Source organism: Lepidochelys kempii, chromosome 2 (assembly GCF_965140265.1).
Source record: "Lepidochelys kempii isolate rLepKem1 chromosome 2, rLepKem1.hap2, whole genome shotgun sequence".
NCBI classification, from domain to species: domain Eukaryota; kingdom Metazoa; phylum Chordata; order Testudines; family Cheloniidae; genus Lepidochelys; species Lepidochelys kempii.
In genome coordinates, this window is record NC_133257.1 from 138,555,423 (window position 1) to 138,578,433 (window position 23,011).

A 23,011-nucleotide genomic window follows, 5' to 3' on the forward strand; every position below is an offset into this window, starting at 1 on the left:
TCAGTAGACTTCCTTTAAAAATATATTTAAAAATCCTGCTCTTGAAAAATTTCTGACAGAAAATAAATATGATCATTCTACTTCCTACACAGAAAAAAATGCTAGAAAGAAAAATAGCTGCTTTGCGGCGCAGTAGCGAAGACAGTGATTCTGATGATGGAATGAGAGAGACTGGCATCAAAAATGCTCAGGGTAATTAACTTTATAATATCACTGCCTCAGATTTAGATGTAAATGTTGTCTCTCCTGTATGTGTTCCAGGATATGGATAACTACTTGGATATGAAGATGATATCACTCAGAATTCACTAATCGTATATCACCTTTGAGGCCAGATTTGTGGTGCATGAGCGGAAGAGGGTGCAAATACAGTGAGGGGCTGGGCACAATCCCTGTGCTTGCTATCCTGGTATATGAGGACCAGGAGGGTCTAGAGGTCATATGTGACCTCCCATGGAGATAGATGGGGACAGTCTTTTGCTACATCTGAGTTACTTGAACTGGCTTAAGGAGAGCTGCTAATTGTACCCTGCTAATGGTGTTGCAGCCCTGGCTTTGTGATGTTTAGCCCTCGCAGTACCTTCATAGGAATTCTGGCTGAGGAAGCCAAAATGTTTGTGGGGACTCCACTATGGTCGGATGTTTCCATGACCATTCCAATGTGCACTGTGGCTTCACAGCCACAATATAGTTTTTAGACCTGCACTTATCTTACCCCTTTAGAATGTTACTTTACACCAAAAGCAGAGTGCTCTTACATTTCATATAAGGAAATGTATTGCAGAAGTGATTGTAGTGATCACAGAGAAGCGGCTCTAATGGTTTCAGGACAGGGTGCGATAGGGACTCTTAAAGACAAAGTTTATTTTGTGCAGCCATTTACATTCAGATACCTAAATGATTAAGAACACATTTTAAGGTGGTGTCTACTTCCTGGGTAGTGATTTATAGTAGTGTTGGAGTAAATTTGAATTTAAGCCAAATTCATCATATGTATCTATTTATCTTGGGTACTTACATAGTCCCTATTAGTGTAGCATCTGAATGCCTCAAGCCTGCTAATATATTTATCCTCACATCACCCTGGTAAGATAGGGAAGTGCTAGTACTCCTGTTTTACAGATGGTGAACTGAGGGTCAGAGTTTAAGGGACTAGCCCAGAGTTGCCACAGGAAGTCTGTGGGGGAGCAGGGACTTGAAGCCAGGTTTCCCAAGTCCTAGGCTAGCACCTCAATCATTGGACCATCCTTGAAGTAATACTTAAGCACACATAATGCTAATTTAATGACAGGTTTCAGAGTAACAGCCGTGTTAGTCTGTATTCGCAAAAAGAAAAGGAGTACTTGTGGCACCTTAGAGACTAACCAATTTATCTGAGCGTAAGCTTTCGTGAGCTACAGCTCACTTCATCGGATGCATACTGTGGAAAGTGTAGAAGATCTTTTATACACACAAAGCATGAAAAAATACCTCCCCCCACCCCACTCTCCTGCTGGCAATAGCTTATCTAAAGTGATCACTCTCCTTACAATGTGTATGATAATCAAGGTGGGCCATTTCCAGCACAAATCCAGGGTTTAACAAGAACGTCTTGGGGGGGGGGTGGTTAGGAAAAAACAAGGGGAAATAGGTTACCTTGCATAATGACTTAGCCACTCCCAGTCTCTCTATTCAAGCCTAAGTTAATTGTATCCAATTTGCAAATGAATTCCAATTCAACAGTTTCTCGCTAGAGTCTGGATTTGAAGTTTTTTTGTTGAAGAATTGCAACTTTCATGTCTGTAATCGCGTGACCAGAGAGATTGAAGTGTTCTCCGACTGGTTATAACATTCATAAACCAGTCAGAGAACACTTCAGACTGGTTTATGAATGTTATAACCGGTCGGAGAACACTTCAATCTCTCTGGTCACGCGATTACAGACATGAAAGTTGCAGTTCTTCAACAAAAAAAACTTCAAATCCAGACTCTAGCTAGAAACTGTTGAATTGGAATTCATTTGCAAATTGGATACAATTAACTTAGCCACTCCCAGTCTCTATTCAAGCCTAAGTCATTATGCAAGGTAACCTATTTCCCCTTGTTTTTTCCTAACCCCTCCCCACCCCCCCAAGACGTTCTTGTTAAACCCTGGATTTGTGCTGGAAATGGCCCACCTTGATTATCATACACATTGTAAGGAGAGTGATCACTTTAGATAAGCTATTGCCAGCAGGAGAGTGGGGTGGGGGGAGGTATTTTTTCATGCTTTGTGTGTATAAAAGATCTTCTACACTTTCCACAGTATGCATCCGATGAAGTGAGCTGTAGCTCACGAAAGCTTACGCTCAAATAAATTGGTTAGTCTCTAAGGTGCCACAAGTACTCCTTTTTTAATGCTAATTTAGTACTTCAATTTCTTCGGCTATAGGATGGAGAGGGTGCCTTTTTGGGATCCCCTTTTCATTAATATCAATATACCTGAATGGTGGCCCACCTCCCTCTGCTTGAGATGATGACTTTATCTTTCTCCAGAGCTGGTTGATGCTGCTTCCAAATGCCACATTTTTTGGCTTAGTCACTCTAAGTGATGTACATGGTATAAACTCCTGGAAAGAAAGAAAAACAGGGATTGTTTGAGTGAGACCGAAACAGAGCGCCCTGCCCTACTCTGTGCTGGGGACCTTGAAGTGAAGGTTGCAATTTGGTGACAAGGATTGTCTGTTCAGTAGGTGTCTTTGGTGAAGAATGGCTTTGTATCAGCCACTCTTGGAATTAACTATACTCTTTTGATGGATTAAAATATTAAGACTTAGAGGGAATAGCTATTGAGAGACCATGTGTCTTCAACTTGGGAGTTTTGTTGAACTGAAAATTATAACATTTTCTTAAATTGGTCTTTACAAATACTTCTAATGGCTCTGTCCTTTTAGATACTACCTCAGAAGTAGCAACTGCAAACTTGCCTGCTCCAGTGCAAAACAGAAACCACTACAAGAGTGTTTCTGAGAACAAGGAAATTATTAAATTGGTCTCTGTACTTAGTACTGTCCTCAGTTCTACCAAAAAGGTAAGCGAGCAGGGTTATGGTTGAATCTTACAATCTATGGCAATGTCCTTATGCCATGCAATATAGGGAACATACAACACTGAGCTAATGCATATAGGATGGTGACATGCTTTTAAAAATTGCTTAATAAGAGCAAGATAAACTCTGATGGTGGAGAGAGAACATTTGTAGTTGCAAAGTTGCATCATGTCTAGAAAGGGTAACTTTGAACAGTAAAAAAGCACACAGCTCTGAAAGGTTTATGGGAGTGCAAGCTTATTGTTTAACATAAAACTGAAAATTTATAACAAGTCCATAGGGTGTGAATTACCCCACTGGACACATCTGAAAGAGTGTAGCTAGTACATCTTAATGATCTATGACAGAATTAGGGGGTAATTTTTCATGAGTGACCAAGACACCTGCTACAGAAATGTATTGGTGAGAAGGGTGAGGTTTGAGAAATGTATTGGTGAGAAGTATTGAGGTTGCAGGAACAAACCATCCCGATGGTAATAAATAGTAAATATGGTGGGCGAGCAGCTTGGCTTAACAGTGAAGTCCTTGCTGATCTTAAACACAAAAAAGAAGCTTACAAGAAGTGGAAGATTGGTCCAGGGAGTGACCAGGGAGGAGTATAAAAACATTGCTCAGGCATGCAGGAGCGAAATCAGGAAGACCAAATCACACTTGGAGTTGCAGCTAGCAAGGGATGTTAAGAGTAACAAGAAGGGTTTCTTCTGATATGTTAACAACAAGAAGAAGGTCAAGGAAAGTGTGGGCACCCTACTGAATGAGGAAGGCAACCTAGTGACCGAGGATGTGGAAAAAGCTAATGTACTCAATGCTTTTTTTGCCTCTGTCTTCATGAACAAGGTCAGCTCCCAGACTACTGCACTGGGCAGCATAGCATGGGGAGTAGATGGCCAGCCCTCTGTGGAGAAAGAGGTGGTTCAGGACTATTTAGAAAAGCTGGACGAGCACAAGTCCATGGGGCCGGATGCGCTGCATCAGAGGGTGCTAAAGGAGTTGGCAGATGTGATTGCAGAGCCATTGGCCATTATCTTTGAAAACTCCTGGCAATCGGGGAGGCCCCGGATGACTGGAAAAAGGCTAATGTAGTGCCCATCTTTTAAAAAAGGAAGGAGGAGGATCTGGGGAACTACAGGCCAGTCAGCCTCACCCCAGTCCCTGGAAAAATCATGGAGCAGGTCCTCAAGGAATCAATTTTGAAGCACTTAGAGGAGAGGAAAGTGATCAGGAACAGTCAGCATGGATTCACCAAGGGCAAGTCATGTCTGACTAACCTAATTGCCTTCTATGATGAGATAACTTGCTCTGTGGATGAGGGAAAGCAGTGGACGTGTTATTCCTTGACTTTAGCAAAGCTTTTGATATGGTCTCCCACAGTATTCCTGCCAGCAGGTTAAAGAAGTATGGGCTGGATGAATGGACTATAAGGTGGATAGAAAGCTGGCTAGATCATCGGGCTCAACGGGCAGTGATCAATGGCTCCATGTCTAGTTGGCAGCCGGTATCAAGCAGAGTGCCCCAAGGGTCAGTTCTGGGGCCAGTTTTATTCAATATCTTCATTAACGATCTGGAGGATGGCATGGATTGCACCCTCAGCAAGTTTGCAGATGACACTGAACTGGGAAGAGTGGTAGGTATGCTGGAGGGTAGAGATAGGATACAGAGGGACCTAGACAAATTAGAGGATTGGGCCAAAAGAAATCTGATGAGGTTCAACAAAGACAAATGCAGAGTCCTGCATGTAGGCTGGAAGAATCCCGTGCACTGCTACAGACTAGGGATTGAGCAGCTTGGCAGCAGTTCTGCAGAAAAGGACCTAGGGGTTACAGTGGACAAGAAGGTGGATATGAGTCAACAGTGTGCCCTTGTTGCCAAGAAGGCTAACGGGATTTTGGGCTGTATAAGTAGGCGCATTGCCAGCAGATCGAGGGACGTGATCGTTCCCCTCTGTTTGGCATTGGTGAGGCCTCATCTGGAATACTGTGTCCAGTTTTGGGCCCCACACTACAAGAAGGATGTGGAAAAATTGGAAAGAGTCCAGCAAAAGGCAACAAAAATTATTAGAGGGCTGGAGCACATGATTTATGAGGAGATGCTGAAGGAACTGGGATTATTTAGTCTGCAGAAGAGAAGAATGAGGTGGGATTTGATAGCTGCTTTCAACTACCTGAAAGGGGATTCCAAAGAGGATGGATCTAGACTGTTCTCGGTGGTAGCAGATGACAGAACGAGGAGTAATGGTCTCCAGTTGCAGTGGGGAAGGTTTAGGTTGGATATTAGGAAACACTTTTTCACTAGGAGGGTGGTGAAGCACTGGAATGCGTTACCTAGGGAGGTGGTGGAATCTCCATCCTTCGAGGTTTTTACGGTCAGGCTTGACAAAGCCCTGGCTGGGATGATTTAGTTGGGGATTGATCCTGCTTTGAGCAGGGGTTGGACTAGATGACCTCCTGAGGTTCCTTCCAACCCAGATATTTTATGATTCTAAGGCAAGATCCTGAGTTCTCAAGTAAAAGTTCTGCCAAAGCTAGTGGGAGATGGGCCTCAGTAGGACTGGTGTATTAAGTCCTTAGACAAAAATGCAGCTGCTGCCTCTGCAGCTGTGGAAGGGGGCATAGATGTTCTGCAGACTGAGGTGCAGTGGTCTGGCTGTGGGGAGATAACCCTATGGGTGTATATTTCTTGCATTCTGTGGTGTTCATGGTGTGAAAGGGGTGGGCCATCGACCCAGAGACTGTATTGTTATAGGGGCCACGAGTGTGTGCTGGGCCTACTCACAGCCACTGGCTTCTGAAGGTGCTCTGCAGCCTGGGAATGGTGATTTACCTTGCTCCACCTTGTATCTGCTCAGAAACTGGCTCATCATTTAGGGTTGGTAGCTGCATTGAAGATTTGGCCAGAAATGTATACATTCATGAATGGAATGAAGGGCTCACATGAGACTGTGCATGTCACAGCACATCATCAATGTGCAAAAGGCCTAAATACTGTTCTGCCTAACTTAGAAGTGGACACTACTGCCATCTGGATCAAATAGCAATATCCAGCACATGACACTGGTAGAAATCCAGGATAGTGGTTATTTCCTCATAGGTGAGTAAATATATAAACCCCAAAGTAACGTTTATTTCTCATTATTCAGAAGTTTCCAAATGGAAGTGGGTTACTGGAAAGTGCCAAAGGCAATGTAAAAAAATAGATTGCAAACTAATTAGGCACTCTTTTGTCTCCAAGCTCCTCTTGGCTATGGGAAGAGAGGCTGGAATAAGCACAGCAATGGGAATGGGACAGAATTCTATTCCCTGCTCAGACACTGACTCCATGTGTGAACCTGGGTTAATTCAATTTACTACTGTGCTTCAGTTTCTCCAGTTATAAAAACTCTCCCTGGCATGCTGAGGCCCAGCTGAATTGAGTTTATGTTCAGACAGCACTGTAAATATACAGTATATAAAAGTTAAGTATTAAGGCCAGTTTGACAATTATGGGGGATATATTGGCACACTCATCCTCAGTGGGGGTTTGAGAGGAGAAGGAGATGTTAAATAAAAGATAATCCAAGCAGAAGAGAAAATGCCTCTTCTATTTGAATTCTTGCCACCAGCATTGCGCCTTTTAACCTAAAGGGACAATATTATTTTCACTGATTTGTAGTTGAGGTTGCATACCAGTCACTGAGGGGAGGTTTTAGTACTAAATGATCTAACAGGTACATGGTGACTTGTTCAGCCATATTCAGTATGTTTCATTGTTGTTTTTTGTATCTGAATAGATATTGCATTCTAGGAGGATTTGCTTAACTTAAATATTTCAACACCCTCCTGTTTGGTACTGAAATGCAGCTTACCCCACCATTTACTTCAACTGAACTTGAACCAGCATCTGAAACATCTGAGAAATTACTTGTTCGCAACTGCTCACTGAGAAACTTCCTTTGACCTTGTAATTTATTCCAGGAGGTTCTTACAGCTCTGGAGAGTTTCAAATGTTATGACCACATCTGGCAAAGGAAGAAGGAGGAAACCATCAATAAGTTCATAACAGGAAACCCTTTACTCTCTGAATTTGAGTCCCAGATCCTCCATTTCAGAGACTTGGAGCTGGAGATAAACTCAGAACCTGAATACATCTGTGTGGGAGTTATGGCACTATATACTGGTACAGTGGTCAGCTCAAGCATTTTGTAGAACAAATTTCAGAGTAACAGCCGTGTTAGTCTGTATTCGCAAAAAGAAAAGGAGTACTTGTGGCACCTTAGAGATTAACCAATTTATTTGAGCATGAGCTTTCGTGAGCTACAGCTTTCTCACTCTGACCTTTATCATTAATGCATATTGCAACAATTGAGACTATTGCCTTAAAATTCACTTTTTAAATTCTCCCCGTGATTATACCTCTGAGACCCATAAAAAGATTCTTTTGAGGGACAGTATCTTAAGCTTATAGCCAGGTTTCTGTGATAAGATCTACTTTTACCCTTCATGCTTAGATCTGAAGCATGAATTATCTGTGTCAAAATGTTACTACTGTTTGGAAGGAGTCACATGCATTTACATATATTTAGAGTCAATTCATGAAATTGTTTCAAAGTTATTGTGCGGGGGAGGGGGGTGGGGGAAGCTACTTGGTATGCTCAGAACATGGCTACAAGGGGTGGGTATAGTTGCCCTACCAGAGGGAGACACACTGTTGCAGGGGATAAAGTGGAGTGTGGGTGTGTGAAGTAATCACACTAGTCAGTATGTGGACGGAGCCAAGACTCAGCTGGCATGCCTTTCCCCTTCCTGCACGTTCCCTGCCCACCTGTGCAGCATGGGGACTAATGGCCCTGCAGAGGGAGGGAAGAGCCTCATTCTGTGACCCACAAAACAGGTAACATGCTCATGGGAATAAGAGGGCTCCCTGCATAGGCACATATGACATGTCAAAATAATAAATGTCACACTTTGCATAGGTAATAGAAGGACCTACAAGCAATATCCTATATGAAAGAGGATAATTTAAACTAATCCTATACATTGTCACTAATACATATTCATCATTGAAGCCAGAGCAGTTTCATGTCCTTGATTTAGATCTTGCTTTGAAAGGTTTTACTCCAGCATAGCAGAAATAAGCATTGGGACCTTAATTTTCCCCATTGAGATTGGAAACTTGTGCCCATTAAATCAAATGCCAAAGCTCCTACAAGTTAAATGAGTAGTTTTGGTATCATTTGTTTTTTAAAGATTTCACTTAACTCCCCCCTCCCCGAATTATTCTAAAATGATTTAAATGATAACTGTCCCGTCATGTTTTTATTTAACCTGATAGTTCAGTGAATAAAGTTGGAGTGAGGACAACTAAACTGATGAACAAGATAATACATGTGTAGTGTGAGTGCTCACAATTGTGTAAAATAGAAATTAAAGAGCCAAATTATGGCTCCTTCTGTGTGAATTCACAGCCGGGGAAGGGTCCATCCAAAGCATTCCAATACAGGAATCAGTCATCATTCAGCTGCACCCTGATTGGGGTGGCACTTGAGCTATGAACAGTATTATGTACCCCAAAAAGGGTGATGGATGGGTTCTATGCGTGGTTTTTCCCTCACCATATGCACACTTCTACCTGGAGGCTAGAACTAAGGGAGTGCACTTACAGAGGGGCTGAGCATTGGTATAGCAGCACTTGTGAAAATAGGACCCTGAAATGCTTGTAGAGGTACAGCCCTTGCCACTCTTCAGCATGCTCGCTCCAGCATCTCTGAAGACATTACATAAACTGCCTTCTGTAAGCATATTGGCTCCAACCACTGAAGCTCAGTGCCTCAAGGACCCTTGTCCAGCATCCTTGTGGCACTGAGAGGCAAAAACAGGTCCTCAGCAATTAGATTGTTTTAAGATTAAATTGAAATGACCATTCTGACAAAATTTACATTGCTTTTTGCCAAATCTCTTAACTCCATAAACACGAGAATAAAACACATATGTAACAGTCATCTGAAAACAAAATCAATGTTTATATTTGAAAAAGTACTGACAATTTAACAAGAGGCTTGTGTGTATAAAGCCTGTGTTTGGGGAAATTATCTAAAATGACTTGTTGTCTGTTTTCTAGCTGACCTGAAGCTAGCACTGGCTGCAGAAACCAAGGCTTGGATGATTGAGTTGGGGCGTCACTGTAACAAGAAATACAGAAGAGAGATGGAAAACATTTTCACATTTGTGGAGGAAATCGGCAAGAAACTGAATCGACAAATTAAGGATTTGGATGACATAAGAATAGCTATGACTGCATTAAAAGAGATTAGAGAGCAACAAATCCCCATAGACTTCCAAGTGGTACCAATTGAGGTAATCAAAAGGGGATAAGTGTGTGTTTACTTCTGGTGTGTATAGAACACTGTCTTGCAGTGTAAATTTTGAAAATGTGATGAGAATATCTATCTATCTAGCTATCTTAGTGCTAATATGAGCTAATTAGTTAAATAATAAAATGAGTCTGGTCCTGAAAGTCCTTCATGTGCAGAACTCCCATTAGGGCAAATGTAAACTCAATGAGCCAAGAGGCAGGACGTAGGCATGACTTGCCATAGCAGCAGAGAGAAATGGAGAGGCTCAGGCAAGTGGAATTCTCAAATGAGAATTACTAAGGCAGTTGACAAGAAGGCTGTTGCCCTTGGGTGCTGCAGAGGCCAAAGCGTATGGAGACACAAAGGAGGTGACTGTTAGATGAATAACCAGAGATCTTTGGAGTCTGGTAGAACAAGTTCAAGCAGGCTTAAATGTAAACTGTATAGGGAGGGTATCCTGCAGATCTAAGTCAAGAAGGAAGACAGAGGTGGAGTTTTGCCTGAGGATGTACATCTTACTGAGGACAAGTACTTGATAAAGAAAAGTGTTCCTGACTCTTGGGAGAATCACAGGTTCTCCTGATCAAGACTGAAGATTCAAAGAATATGCTGTAATTTTAAAGAAAATACCCATTTCCTATTTGAATGTTTCACCATTAAAGCATGACCTTATCCCAATGCAGTTTTGTACAGTGTGGCTTATTGATGGCTACACCTCAAATAGAAGCTTCTGGCTTAAATTCCCAATCAGCAACCAACTATTTTGTGCTTCTGTTGTGCCTGCCTTTTGAATTCTTAGCTCTTTAGTTTAGCCTAGTGCATATTTTCTACTTACCAGAGATACTAGCAAGTCTACTCTTTCAGCTTGGATATATAAGGGGTACATTTGCTGACGAAATGCTTGATTAGGACAACTGTTTTTCAATGTCAGTTTTCTCTAGAATAAACTTCAGCAATTTCTGAAGTGCAGTTTATAGCTGTAATTAAGGAAATAATGTGCTAATGTGCTCCAAATATGAGTTGTGGACTGAAAATATTGAGTTTCATACATGATACTTTCAGTATCCCTGGAAGCTAGAAAGCATTCATGCGTTTGTTAGAGGTGCAAATAACAGACATATCTGTTGATTCACATACCAGTTTTTGGCTAGCTTTGTATCTTGGCATACTCTTCCTTAGGAAAGCTCATATCAAGATTGATTTTTAGTCCATTATTTGGTCTAAATAAAATGTTTTTCTTGGCTGTCATTAGTACAGTACAGTTCCAGTTCCTCTTTCACCCATATTTTTGTTCAGACCAAACAGTTACCCAAAGTTCTTAAAGTTCTAGAATGAAAATACATTAGACCAATTTAATTGGTTTCTGATTACTTTGCTAGTTGTTGCAATGTAGTATATCAAAACAAAGCATCCGTGGTACATATGAAAATTCAGGTACTCAGAGACCACAATACTGGAATCTATAGATGTGGGAGGGGCAGAGTTGGGGGTGCAGGTAATAAAGCAGCTAATATACTTAATTGTCAATTCATACACCTAAGATCTCTGGTAAACCTTGGCTGTGCTGGATTCCCACTGCTCTCAGTGGTACATGTCTGATATTAGATTTAAGCATGTATGCAAAAGAAGATCTGTTCAAGAGTGTTGCTTATTTTATTGTAAAATGTTTAGCTACTTCTCTCTTCCATGTATTACCAGTGGTAGTGCTGAACATAGTCATTATCGTGGGTCAGTTCTGAAGCATAGCTGTAATTGAATTCCTCTTACCCGTATCACAATGGAAATGAATTTGTAGGTTACATAGGCTCTTGTCATTATAACCAGAAAATAATTTTAGAGCAACAGGTTGAAACACAAACAAACATCCATCAGATCCAGGAGTCGAATGCTGTGAAGAGGAAAAACAGTAGTTTTAATTTCTGTGTGATCATGGATTCCTGAATTTGTTGTTTATGCACAACTATATTAGCACAGCCTTCCTGCTTCTCTAAAAGGCCCTCTGGCACTGTCTTCAGTCTCCCACATTTAAAATCTTGAGGATTTATGTATGTATTTGCATAGAATGTAGCATGTTCTGCACATGGTGAATATAGATGCAACCATTGTTTTGACAGGAATCCTATGCAATGTTAAACAAGTATGAGTTGCTGGTGGCAAAGGAAGAGATGGAGAAGGTGGACACCCTGCGCTATCTCTGGGAGAAGCTTCTGGTCCGGGCAAATGAAGTGCAGAATGAGCTAGTAGCTCTGCAGCCTAACTTCAGGGGAGAACTAATTAGCACTGTGGGGATATTTACTGAAGATTGTCATCAGTACTATGCAGACTACGACAAGGTATTAATCTGTGGAGTGTTTCAAAAGAAAGAAACTTAAAAAAAAAAAAAGCATGCAAGTTCTCTGTGTGACCCTTGTAAACCATGTGGTTTTCAACTTCATTGCAAAGGGGGCTGTGATCATGAAGCATGAGAGTCAGTTAACTTTTTTTCTGGAGCACGTGGTAGGGGTTGTGATTTTTCAGCAAGGGGAGCTGGGGTCAAATGGGGATGATAGTTCAATGTTACGGAGGCTTGCTCAATACAAGCCGATTGAATAGTGCTTATACTCCAGTGAGTGGGAGGTTTGTCTGGCATGTAGGAGGGAGGAAGCTCCTTGCACCCTCCCAATTTCACTGTTGCAAAGAAGACAGAGTCAGTCTCCAGTAAACCAGCTCACTAGCATCTATTCTCTCACCAGTAGAAGGGGATAGTGATGGGTACTTCTTAAAGGTCCTTCCCAACTCATTAAGTATGAAAAGTACTTGAATTCCCTTCTGTCACCCTTAGTTGTGCCAAGCACCTTTCCCTATGAATGGACATGCTGATCTCTCTGGTACTACTAGATGTGAGTCAGGGTGGCAAAACTCAGTCGTAGAAATTATTAATGAAGTTAACACTTGAACAGACAGTGAAATCATATGTGCCAAATGCTTTATTTTTAACATTGGTGAACAGCATCTTTAACTTTCTTCTTCCAGAATGGACCAATGGCGGTTGGTCTTGAGCCTCAGGAAGCCAGTGACAGGCTTATCATGTTCCAGGTATTCATTCCCAATTAAAAGACTTAATTAAAATGTCATGTAAGTAGCAAAAACATTTCAGTCAGTCAGAATTTAGCAGAATACTTAAATAAATTCCACAAGGTTATATAGTCCATTTAATTTGGCTACTGGGACCGAAGTTTGTTGAAATTTTTTCAACATTAGCTAGCAAAGAATAATAAAAAATTGAATAGCAAAAATGGGTAACATGCATCTTACATACAGAATTTGTATAATAAAACATAATTACTAAGTGCAGGTGTCCTGATTGGAGTCTAATTGTGCTGAGCATACACTTTGATATATCTGCATCTTTGGTCTCACTTTTTAATGCTCACTCCACATCACCAGGCTTTTGCCAAATCTTCCCACTTCTTTATATTATGCAACCCTCCCCCAAACATATATACTCTTTGCTACCCTTCTGATAAAATGCTTCCACATGCCTTGGCTAGTTTCCACTCTCATTATAGCAGTTTTCTCTATTTGGCCCCGCTTCCCATGTTGCTCCCACAAGTACAGCCAGAGTTCACATGCAAAATGTGGTCTGAGTTGCTAGGAAGGAAAACCTGACTTCCCTATTCAAATCCCTCACTTGAGGATTTGCACTTCAGACCTGAATCCTAGCTTTCAAGGTCTGCAAACCTCACCTATGCCTTTATTTCTTCTCTTCCATATCATAACCAACCTTTCTTACTCTGTGCCACCAAAGATAACAATCTGACTAGTTTCTTCAACCCACCCCACTATTCCAGAAACAACCTTCTATCCTACCATGTAGGCTACCACTCGCTTCTTCCATGAGGACTTCCAACACAGGCTCTAGTAAGTGTCCCATTTTTATTTAAACATAACTTTCTAACCATCCTTTGCATCACCTTGTGTCGCTTGTCTGCCTTTAGATGATAGATACCTGTGAGCAGGGGCTATGTTTTCTCTTGTAGAGCTCTGACCATAATACTAGCATTTGCATCTATATATTTTTATTAGAACCGATTTGACAGCCTCTATCGAAAATACATGACCTACACTGGTGGGGAAGAGCTTTTTGGTTTGCCTGTTACCCAGTATCCTCAGCTACTTGAGATAAAGAAGCAGCTGACCCTGCTACAGAAACTTTACAGCCTGTACAACAATGTTATTGACACAGTCAATGGCTACTACGATATCCTCTGGTCAGAAGTTAACATTGTGAAAATAAATAATGAACTTTTGGAGTTTCAGAACAGGTGAGAAAGTGTTGAAGTGTGTACAGATGGTTAAGCTGGGTGTTTTTACTTGTTGAATAATGGTAGGGATTGCCTTTTACTCATTATACTTAGAAAAGCATGTTCTTGCTCTTTAAAATGTAGTTGAAATCCTCCACTCTTCTCTTTTTACTGTCTTCACCAAAGAGGGAGTAGTTTACCAATTGAGAGTTAAAGGATTCTTGTTCCTTGGGAGTTTTTTTCCAAGTAACAAATAATTTCCCTGTGTCTAGAGGGCAAATTTGGAATTGATCATTACTTTTCTCTAGTTGAAAGATGGTTACATTTTTCTGAAATACAAATGGAATAATTTAACTTAACTTTCCACTGCAGAGGACCCCTTCAGTAACCTATGGGGTTGCTGCTGTGTAACCCAATACTTTTCCTATCTAACAGGGGCTGATATACATGTACAGAATTGAAGCTCTTGTCAAACAGGGAATTGAGTGAGTTCAAGACTCAAACCTGATTATCCTGCACATCCAGGCAGAATACTGCCACTAAGTACCACATAATCAATAGTATTGGTCAAAAGTTTGGGGAAGGAGAATGTTTGAGAAAATTTAAACTCTTTACCATTTTTGAAATTTGGCAAATGTTGATTGAAAAATAAAAATAACTTAAAAAGAATTCCAGAGTTGTATGTGGTGAAGAAATATTACTGGGATAATAGTTGTTATAATGTAGTAAAGTGGCTCATGATGGAGTAAGCGACCGTGAAAATGCTCATTGTAAGGGTAGTACGATTGTTCAGCTGAACTCCTTAGAACAGGTGTGTAGTCTTCTCTGATCTGCAGCCAATGAAATAGGCTGATGGGGAAAAATATAGGTTCTCCTAAAGCATATGTACAATTACTAAATTCAGGGAACTTAAACTAAACTCTACTTTAACTTCGGAACTGTGTTGTGCCATTGCTGTTGCTTTGTTCCCTTAGCTAATTCAGTAACATAAAGGAACATCTGAAATGCTTCAAAAAAGTTAACATTGTATACATGCAGGTGTCGCAAACTTCCTCGCGCTTTAAAGGAATGGCAGGCATTTTTGGATCTAAAGAAGACAGTCGATGATTTCAATGAGTGCTGCCCTTTGCTTGAGCTTATGTCAAATAAGGCCATGATGGCTCGGCACTGGAAGAGGATTACAGATCTCACTGAACACGGCTTTGAGGTGGAAAGTGAGACCTTCAAATTGAGGAATATCATGGAAGCACCTCTGCTGAAATATAAAGAGGAAATAGAGGTATTAGTTAGAATGGCACAGAAATGAGCAGTTAACACTTTTCAAGGCACTGTAATATCCTTAGTGTGACCTTTTTCATAGTAGTTAAATAGAAGGAATCCATACATCCTTCAAAAAGAAAAGGAGTACTTGTGGCACTTGTGGTACTTCAGTAACTCTCACATACTCAAAACCACACTAAGGTATCCTTTCCAAATACTCAGCCCATTCCTGAGGTTTCCCTTGAATTTCTTTTATGAAGTAACAAAGCCTTAACATAGCCTGTGCTTCAAAACAAACATCAATCCTGCAAAGACTTAAAGATTGTAGTGGGACCCAGCACAGGAGTTAAAATTTGTGCAGGTGACTTGCTTTGCATTAATGAGGCTTTGAAAGATCATTACTGAGCTGGCCATCCTGTCCCTACCACTAGTAGGGTGGTGGTGAAAGATGATCTTGAGAAACTGTAGATAGGTAGATATCTTTTGTATAGCCACTCAGCCTTTTGTATCCTTAAACTGGAGTTAAACAGCTGGTCTGGCTGCCAGGAATGAGCAGAGTAGCTCTCTACCTTCTCATGTAACTCATCTGTAGAAGGATTGCAGTATCAGTTTCTGCCTCTTTCAGGTGTGTTAATTTTAAGGTGAATATGAATAAAGAGGTTTCCATTATTTTTGCACGTGAAAAGTATATCAGTAGTCTTTACACTTACTGATTTATGTTAACCGTCTAGCCTAGCGAATGCTATGGAGAGAGAGGATAGTAGAATAGGGATGCTTGAGGCTGAGCTGAAAGAGCTTCTCTTATTAACTGGCTATTTATTTACTAGGATATTTGCATCAGCGCGGTGAAGGAGAGAGACATTGAGCAGAAGCTGAAACAGGTGATTGCTGAGTGGGACAACAAAACTTTCACCTTCGCCAACTTTAAAACTCGTGGTGAGCTGCTCTTGAGAGGAGACAGCACTTCAGAAACGATTGCTAGCATGGAGGATAGCTTGATGGTTCTGGGCTCTCTCTTGAGCAACAGGTAACAGAAAGGGGATTTATTATTAGCAAAAGACTTTGGCTTGTTAGATAAAGTTGTCCCTTCCAACATAAAAGGAAAAATAAGAAAATAAATACAGAAATACCATTAGTATATTAGTGCTAAACATGAAGGCCCCATCCTGAAAGCTGCCCTACGCAGGTGGTCAGCTTTGCCCTTGCAGAGTCATATTGATCTCTGCGGGGCTCCATGTAGGTATAAACACACACCCATGGTACAGGATCAGAATCTAAAGGATTAACAATTCTTTTAATCTGTGCATGATCCCCTGACTTCCTGGGAACCTAATTGCATGGACTGAGGACCATATATGGTTCCAAGAACTTCTCATGTATAAACATCTGGACAGTTTACAGGTCACAACTAATCCATGTTAAGTTGCAGGTGTGCTTAGAGTATAAAATGCTATCTCAATGATGTGTGTTAATTTTAAAATTTGAAAGGATAGGGTTCATTGTAGATCTTTGTATAAAGAGAATTGGCTGTTTTCTTTGGATGGAAAACTTGTTTTCTTGTAAATCGTCTGGATTTCTATATTTTATGACAACTCAACAATATAATGCGAAAAATGATGTAAGAGTCAGGGGAATCTTGGATGACTGCTTGCTAAGGACCTATCAATTAAGTGAGATTATGGCTAGATGTTGGTGGCAATCTTGGGGTTTCTGACACTTTTTAATCTGTAATGTAATTAGAGATCACACTAATTGCAGATCACTTCCTTATACCACAGATAGTTGTAATAACTTTCATTATGTAAGCTGCTATAGGTTAAAAAAAAAAAAAAAAAAAAAAGTAAAATCATTGTTGACCCTTCAGTGTCCCTAGAGTAGTTCACATTGCCTATATTTATGTATTCAGGGTTCTTGAAAGATTCTGGATCCAGTCCTGCTTTCCTTACTCACTTTAACATTCCCATTTTGGAGTCCAGGGATGAGCAGGAATTGACCCTGGAAAAAATGGTGTATAGAAGACCTTAAGTCAGTGTCGCATATTATCATATGGGTAGTGGTGGTAGTGAGTGCTGTCCAATTTATACAAGGCATTCATTTTCCTCACTTAGAATGTCATGTGCTTGATAAGGCCAAAACATGCTTTAAAAATCATAGTTTTCTTTTCTAATTGCAGCAACTTTATGCATTTTTTTTTTCAGGTACAACACCCCATTCAAGGCGCAGATCCAAAAATGGGTACACTACCTTTCCAACACAACAGACATAATTGAGAACTGGATGACAGTGCAGAATTTGTGGATTTATTTGGAGGCTGTTTTTGTGGGCGGAGACATTGCGAAGCAGCTTCCAAAGGTTTTTGAATAGCTACTTTCTTTTAAATCTACTTTCTAAATACACAACTGAATTAGTTTAAAAATGACTCAGGCATTTTCTATAACTGTAGGTTTCAGCATTCCTGCTTTGTCATCTTCCTACCCTCAGGCCTTTGAAAAATGTGAGCAGAAGGGTAGGGTTTGTGGAGAGAACAGTGTGTAAAGCTGAAATCCATTTTTAAAAAGTACTAGATAGGGGTTTTGAACTATGTTGTGATAATCTTTACTCAGGATCTTAAAATGATTGATATTTGTACTGGTTTTGTTGAAATAAAGGCATACACAAAACCGAATATTAACTTCTTTGAGAAACAAATTTTGGGCCTCACATCTGGTACAAGTATCAGAGGGGTAGTCGTGTTAGTCTGGATCTGTAAAAGTGGCAAAGAGTTCTGTGGCACCTTATAGACTAATAGACGTATTGGAGCATAAGCTTTCGTGGGTGAATACCCACTTTGTCAGATGCCACAGGACTCTTTGCCACATCTGGTACAGTTTACATTGACATGAATTGGGCCCTTGATTACTAGCTTCCTCTCATCATAGATGTCTGCCATATTGTCCTTATTGTGGACAACTAGTAAAGTGATAGTTTATATGTATTAATATTGAAAAGAGTGCATGATTATCTGTCTATTGAAAGTAATATTTTTATTTACTTTTTTGATTCATCTTAAGTGTTACTACAATCAAAATTCACTTTTTGTTTGTACAACTTGTACCACATGTTGCATATTCAAGTTAATTCCAAGTGCAAATCCAATAATTAGGAGCACAGACAATTGCACTTGAACAAACAATTTCATTGTCCTGATACAAAACAAATGTAACTTTAGCAGTTGCTTCATAAACTTCAGCACAGTAGTTAAAGCAGCCATTGATGAAGTCATATAAAAATAGCAAATGATCAAAGTGTGTGTGTGTGTATGTATATGTGTGTATATATATATATAAAAATATATAATGTGTTGTATATCCTTTATCATTTAAAAACAGTATATTCTTAATGTGAAATCAGATTGGATAAAGAATCCATATACCGTCTAAGCTTCTCACTGTTAATTTGTGAGTGAAACTTATCTGAGATGTATTTGCCTGTGGAATAGTCTAAGTCCCATTGTTGGGTTCATACTAAAACTAGACTGAGTATACATGGAGTGTACAATCGAGAACATTACTGTACTGGTGGGGTGGTAAACTAAATTAAATGACCCAGTAGGTTTTTTCATGTCTAGACTGTTATTTAGCCACTAATATTTGTTACAGGTGTCCACTCATCTTTCAAACTAAGAAAGGCATACAGTTCTGGTGGGAGTCTTAACATTTCTCCTAGTTTCTTTAATGTTAAAATTAACATTATTTTTTGGAAAGTAATATAAATCTGGGGTACTCTATTTAAACATGGTTTCAGAGTAGCAGCCATGTTAGTCTGTATTTGCAAAAAGAAAAGGAGTACTTGTGGCTCCTTTTCTTTTTATTTAAACATGATGGATCTTAATGCTGGCAACTGAGCAGTCCTGCTTCCTACCTTGAGGAAGGGTGAGGAGGGAAGGGAAACGGGTTCAGTGCCAGACTTGGAAACGAAATGTAAAAGCTTTGACAGAGAATACCTAACTTGTATTACACCTAGCAAAGTTGACATTCTGTGGGGATAGTTGACAAAATCTGAGTGGTCTGAACATTAGTTTTAGCAGCATTCATGAATTCAGAATTATTCTATCTGAATTGTGGATTTCAGTTATGTAGATGACCTGCTTTCCCCTCCTTTCCCCATAGGAAGCCAAGCGTTTCTCTAATATAGATAAATCATGGGTGAAGATCATGACGCGAGCCCATGAGATGCCAAATGTGGTCCAATGCTGTGTTGGAGATGAAACCATGGGGCAGCTTCTGCCACACTTGTTAGAACAGCTTGAAATTTGTCAGAAGTCACTTACAGGGTAAGACTGTTAATAGGGTACAATTCCAAGAAAATGGTGATAAATAGCACAACCACGGGACTAGACATGAGAATAATTCTTTCAGTGCTTTTCTCTTGCATTGGGCCCAGGGGTGCAGGCTTATTTTCTGTGCATCCATGTAAGGTGAGGGTGCAGGTTAGTCCATAACTTAATTTTGAAGTAAAGGAAGCCTGACATGGAGTTCATTAGCAACACTTTCAACAAATGCATCCAACTTCAGCAAGCTAGAACTGCACTCTTAAATTTTAATTACTATTCTGATTGATCTGTAACCTCCACTGGCTTTGTGCAATGAGATAATCTGTAATTCCAAATGGTAGCATCAAAGCAAAATCTTAACCCATCGGGGCACAGTGGTTCTGAACTGCTATTATTACCACTAATGAAAACTGCATTAATGTGTTGTGTTGGGAAAAATTGGTCTCCCATCACCAAAGGGATAAGATGAAGCTCACCTTATGAAGGCAGTGCTGAATAAATTACCACCATGAGGCTTGTTTCTTTTAAACTCAGGTACCTTGAGAAAAAACGACTTTCCTTTCCTCGGTTCTTCTTTGTGTCGGACCCTGCTCTCTTGGAGATACTTGGCCAGGCATCAGACTCTCACACTATACAGGCTCACCTGCTGAATGTCTTTGACAACATTAAAACTGTCAGGTTCCATGAAAAGGTGGGCACTGCTCTAATCTTGCCACACTAGTCTTGCAGATTGGCAAGCAATGCACAGAGTTTCTTAAATGAAAAGTTATACAGGTAAATGGGCCATCCGCCAGATCCACAAGGGATCTTGAGTTCCCTAGTGCTAATTAGACTTTTTCCTCAGGGGTCTTGGGTTCCGAATCTTCACTCACATGACAAATTAATTGTGTGTAGAGTGAGGATGATAGTTCAGAAATTTGCACCTATATTTTGGCTTAGGAACATGACATCATGTTAGCAGTTTTAAACACTGACACTTTCTGTTGCCACAAGTATGTGCCCTGTGTGTATATATCATTTTTTTGGTTAGAAATAATTTTCTCCCTGTCTAGGTTATCCCCACCCAGAGTATCACTTGCAAAACTTAAAACCAGTCACTTTCCAGTTGACCTTTGAAGCCCAGGTGTTTGAGTTAGAAAACAGGCAAAACAAGAATGGCTGTCTGGTATTTTTTATGAAGACAGACCTGTAAAGGCCAAGTGTTTAATATCTGTGACAGTTGGCTACTGGGATTTTAGGTTATTTCCCATCTCCTCCCTATTCCAAACAAAGCACACTTTTCCACTCAAGGTAAATAGTATCACCAGTTCACTAGTTACATTCTAGGGAGGTTTTTACTGGTATTGGCATGTTCCTAGAGCAGTCCTGGTGGTTATGGGAATCCTGGGACTGCAAATATGTCCACCTGTAGGGGTATACAATGTAAGAAGTCTTTTTACATTCTGATTTCGCCCTTAACAAATCTACTGGGGGTAGGGGAGCAGTGAGAAACTGAGCCTTTAGGTTTTTGGTGGGGAGACTTACAAAAATGACTACAGATTTCATAAGCACAAGTCCTGTTGCTTTGTGTACTGAAGACCTTCAGGAGCTTTAAAAAACCCCTTTTGTAGATTAAGTATAATCTTGAGGTTAAGGCACTGAATTAATACTCAGATGCTGATTTGGCTTCTGACACTGCAAGTAACTGTCTATGTGACTTTGGACAAGTTCCTTAATCACTCAGTTCCTCAGCATCCCACTCTTGGTCTGTTTTTCAGTTTAAGACTTCAAGCATAGTGAGTGCCTCTGTATAGTGCCTAGATCATTTGGCGTCTCTAGGCACTAACATGAAAATAGAAGTAAAATTTAACAAGTGAGATCATCTTACAGCCTGTTATTCATTTGAAAGTTTACTTCAGTTATTGCTAAAACACTGTTAGAGGAAACCCTGATTCTGAATAAGCCTTACCAGGATCAGTAGTGATTAATTTGTTACTGTAGCTCATTTCTTTTGGCAGGTACAACCTGACCTGTTCAATAAATTACCAGGATTAAAAATAGTTAATTGTGTTGTGGAGATGTTGGAGAAATGACCAGTTCGTAGCAATAATGTTCTGTATATTACAATATTTTTTTTTGTTTCAACTAGATATATGATCGCATTCTGTCAATTTGTTCTCGAGAGGGTGAGACAATTCAGTTGGATAAACCTGTAATGGCTGAGGGTAACGTGGAAGTCTGGCTCAATTCTCTCTTAAAGGAATCCCAGTCCTCATTACATATTGTCATTCGCCAGGCAGCCATGGATATCCAGGAAACTGGATTCCAGTTGATTGAATTTCTTTCTTCTTTCCCAGCACAGGTGAGCTTATTAAAATGGGTGCGGAGCTAATAAATAAAGCTAAATAAATAAAGCTAATCAAATGATTTGTAAAGCATTTTGAGATCTACTAATAAACAGTGCTATAATAGTGCAACTATTTTAGTGGGATTAGGAGAAAATATGTTTGAGTGAACCTTGATTAAAAAATGTTGTCCTCAAATGTGTGCAGCTCCTGTTGATTTTTCAAAAGGCATCACATTTGTACACCAAATAGATCTAGACTTGGGATATAAAGTATTTACTCAAGGTAGTTTTACTTCTCTGATGAAGGCATGAGTTACACCTTTTAATAAATTTTGAAGTATTTTAATTTTGAGTAATTTATTAAGTATTAATAGAAAAGCATATTTATGTATGCTAACTGAAAAAACTTCACAGAGCATACTGTTTGTTTTTTCATAAGGTTGGGTTATTGGGGATCCAAATGATTTGGACAAGAGACTCAGAAGAGGCATTGACTAATGCCAGATATGATAAAAAAATAATGCAGAAGACAAACCAATCTTTCTTAGACTTGCTGAACACTCTGATAGACATGACAACCAAAGAGCTCAGTCCAGTGGAGCGAATTAAATATGAGACACTAATCACTATCCACGTGCACCAGAGGGACATCTTTGATGATCTGGTAAGCATTCAGTTTAGCTTCGTGTGCTGTCACAGTATTATATTTAAACATGGCTCGATAGTTGCTGAATATGCCCTTTCAAATATGAAAATGATATGTATATCTACATCTAGCGATTGAGTCTCCATTTCATTCCCGTGATGTTTGGTGTTGAGATACTGTGGGGAAGCTTGCACTACTGCAGCCCAGGTTATAGTTGATCCATGGACAAAGTAAGGGTTTAGTTACTTCAGAGGCAGTAAAATAATTTGGAAACTGTAAAAACTAATCAGGCTACTAGACTTCAGGATTGTAAGAAAAAATATTGGCAGATGACAGATGACTTCTACTACTTGGTCTTGTTAGAAAAATAGGCCTTGCTTTTACAATTGCTGATGTGAGGGTTTGAGTTCATTTCCACTGATAAAATTTCAGGGTTGGGACAAGATTAAACATAGCTAATTTGAATTGATGGAAAGAGACCAAGTTACAACTCCAAGTGTGTGTCAATTCAAGATCAATACCTGTGGTGAATGGTCAACCCTGGGATAATTTTTTACCAAATTCTATATAAATTCTGCAAGTGTTCTAATACATTTCTGAGTGCAATTCTGACTGTGTTCTGTGGATTATCAACTGAGGTTCCAAGAATAAACTGAATGGAGCTAGCATAAAACTTCATAAATGATGGGAAGAGGACGGAAACTGATGATGGCAAATTCACAACACTAAACCTAAAACAAAGGGCCTAAACTCATTGACTAACACACTTACATCCACGTAGTCACTTCA

The 23,011-nt window shown here is 39.9% G+C and overlaps 1 protein-coding gene across 11 annotated transcripts in view; it reads left to right on the top strand.

The window, feature by feature from the left end:
* DNAH5 (dynein axonemal heavy chain 5) overlaps nt 1–23,011 on the top strand; it is a 313,949-nt gene that overhangs the window by 133,123 nt on the left and 157,815 nt on the right. For 10 of the 11 annotated variants that reach the window (XR_012157381.1, XM_073332322.1, XM_073332321.1 and 7 more), the window contains 14 exons: nt 93–192; nt 2,913–3,049; nt 7,018–7,219; nt 9,161–9,396; nt 11,510–11,728; nt 12,408–12,470; nt 13,461–13,699; nt 14,717–14,957; nt 15,766–15,965; nt 17,137–17,290; nt 19,087–19,250; nt 19,785–19,941; nt 21,379–21,591; nt 22,016–22,240. Coding sequence is in view for 10 of the 11 variants with exons in the window: in XM_073332322.1 (XP_073188423.1) it covers nt 93–192; nt 2,913–3,049; nt 7,018–7,219; nt 9,161–9,396; nt 11,510–11,728; nt 12,408–12,470; nt 13,461–13,699; nt 14,717–14,957; nt 15,766–15,965; nt 17,137–17,290; nt 19,087–19,250; nt 19,785–19,941; nt 21,379–21,591; nt 22,016–22,240 (2,550 nt within the window). In the remaining variant the exon portion in view is untranslated. The remainder of the gene's footprint in view (nt 1–92; nt 193–2,912; nt 3,050–7,017; nt 7,220–9,160; nt 9,397–11,509; nt 11,729–12,407; nt 12,471–13,460; nt 13,700–14,716; nt 14,958–15,765; nt 15,966–17,136; nt 17,291–19,086; nt 19,251–19,784; nt 19,942–21,378; nt 21,592–22,015; nt 22,241–23,011) is intronic. The other variant, XM_073332329.1, reaches the window with a different exon arrangement.